General features: G+C 38.2%; 1 protein-coding gene across 6 annotated transcripts in view; it reads right to left on the bottom strand.

Moving 5' to 3' along the window:
- khdc4 (KH domain containing 4, pre-mRNA splicing factor) overlaps nt 1-2,500 on the bottom strand; it is a 24,067-nt gene that overhangs the window by 18,584 nt on the left and 2,983 nt on the right. For all 6 annotated transcript variants that reach the window (XM_056270243.1, XM_056270244.1, XM_056270241.1 and 3 more), the window contains exon 2: nt 1,221-1,389. In XM_056270243.1, coding sequence (XP_056126218.1) covers nt 1,221-1,389 — 169 coding nt within the window. The remainder of the gene's footprint in view (nt 1-1,220; nt 1,390-2,500) is intronic.

Raw genomic sequence — 2,500 nt, 5'->3', positions numbered from 1 at the left:
GTGCAATATAGCATACAGAAGGTGATGGACATTTTGGGGGGAAAGAAGTGCTGCATTTTATCATTAAAACATGTGACCTTTCATGAAAATTCTATAATCCAAGATTGCCGCCACCATATGACGTCATAATATGCAAATTAGATGGGAAAATTTAATCCCTACATAAACTTTGGGTCATCCTTAATATTTCTCTAATTTACAGAAAGTCTCTATCTTTTATCACTTTTAAGATATAGCCTTTTGAAATTGAGATGTCAAAATCGAACGTTTTATGAAAAAACCTCTGGCGCCTAAAGGGTTAAAGCGTATTAACAACACCACATAGACACATAAACTACAGTAAACGCTGGATTTACACCACTGGGGGACTTTAAACATAATTTCCCTTAAATGAAATGAAGCTGAAATAAAATAAGATATAAATAAATGAAAAACCTAAATGTCAAAAGCACATGAAAAAAATTCTAGAACTTAAAAATGAGAGCTAACAATATAAAAATAACAGCTAAATTAAAATATGAATGAAGACTATATATAATGGTATCCTACTGGATGTGCACCGGATACAGAATTCCCACTCAAGAGCCAAAAACAACTGAGTTTTGGTGAGTAAATAAAACATTCAGTGAGATTTGATTCTAATTAAACTGTAGAACTGACCGATTCTGAATAGACAGCTAAATACAGTAAAGTGCAGCACAAGTCTGTCATAAACGCTATATCGAACTATAATGAGAACATTATAATTGTGTGTTTGGGATATGGATTTTAATGGTGAGACTTTTGCTTTTGTAATCAGGCTCTCAAAAATGATATATAAATTTGGATTCAGATTTATCGGCCAATATATCGGTTATCAAATATAAAGAATTATCGGTATCGGCCAAAATATTAATATCGGTGCATCCATAAACTATTTTCCTTTTCAAAGTGATTCCAATAATCATATTCCAAGCAATTCAGAATCATCATGTTGAACAGTGCGCATCTGAAGGAAATAATACAGTATTTATCGGCTTTCATATATCGGCCTAACCCACTTATCAGACCGATGACGATAACATCACAAATGAGCTTATATCGGCCGATATATCATCTCAAATATTATAATAATGTAATTTCAGCCTCATTCAGTTCACAGAAGGAAGTTATTAAGAGTGTAATGCTCCTGAAGAGTGCCATGGTGTGAAGAACAGAGCGAGTGTGGGAGCAGGACTGACTTTATCAGCCGGAGCGGCGCTGTTGATCTGAGACGGCTTGAGCTTCCCTTTAGCCACGAGCATAGCGTTGATCTTAGCGGCGACAGCGGCCGCGGCGTCCAGAGCTCCAGTGGGAGCAGAACCTCCATCAGAGGAACCCGGACCGGCCTGGTCCCACTTACTGCGCCGCCTGATGAACACAAACACATCATCATCATCTTCATCATCACCATCATCATCATCATCATCATCAGTGGTTAAATGGGCGTTTATAGGGAGGCGGAGCCCTTAGTTACGGTGAACGGTCATCATTCAAAATCGCCCCGTAAAATGACGTAATGTGTTTTTACACCAAAGAGGCTCTTTTTCCAGTATTAATGTGTAAGGTAGGTTTGAGGTCTTATTTAAACAAAGAGAAATACTTTACAATTAAATTTTTTTTTTTGCATCATTGAAGTGGACAAGACCATTAGCATATCTCAAAAAAAAATGACCAAAGAGTTTCATTCCTGCGTAGTAATCAAGAAACTTTACTGCCGTACCATGAGTGCAGCAGGCGTAATGATATGACGCAGCGCCTGAAAATAGTTCCGTTGGAAGTTACCGAGCTGGGGACTATTTTCAGGCGCTGCGTCATATCAATACGCCTGCTGCTCTCACGGTACGGCAGTGAAGTTTCTTGATTATTACGCAGGAATGAGAGTATAGTTCCTAGCCATATCAGCCTAGAAGATCGCAACTTTACATTTTCCGTCGGTCTTAGTGCACGGTGTAACTACAGTTACAGTAAGTTTTTAATAGGAAAAATATCGAAACACTTTGGTCATTTTTTTTTTGGAGAAATGCTAATGGTCTTGTCCACTTTAGTGATGTATGCTAAGCTATGCTAAAAGTGGTACCGCCAGAACCGGAGATCGGCTGAATGGATTCAAAAACGGTAAAACTCAACAGTTTAACTCTGGGGGAGTTGTAAAATGAGCCTATTTCCCAAAAAAGTGGAGTATCCCTTTATGTTAACAGACAGGCAACGGATTTCACCCTCGGAAAATGTATAAAATTGAACATGTTTTAAAATATTGGTTGGCAAATATCTTTTAAAACAAGAAAAAAATGTTGATTTAAAAGAATCAGGGCAATTTCTTCGGCAGTTTGTTGTTTGATTTAATCACACCGACACGCAGGGCCGTACGGGGGTTTTATGGATAAAAGTTCCAAAAAATGATCTTGTTAGGGGGGTTTGGAGGCACGCCCCCCCAGAAAATGATGGTTTCCCTGATCTCGACATGTCCATTTTAAGGTGT

The sequence above is a fragment of the Rhinichthys klamathensis genome, unplaced genomic scaffold (genome assembly GCF_029890125.1).
Source record: "Rhinichthys klamathensis goyatoka isolate OS25496 unplaced genomic scaffold, OSU_Roscu_1.1 h1tg000300l_1, whole genome shotgun sequence".
NCBI lineage: Eukaryota > Metazoa > Chordata > Actinopteri > Cypriniformes > Leuciscidae > Rhinichthys > Rhinichthys klamathensis.
This window is presented reverse-complemented; position numbering and strand designations above follow the sequence as displayed.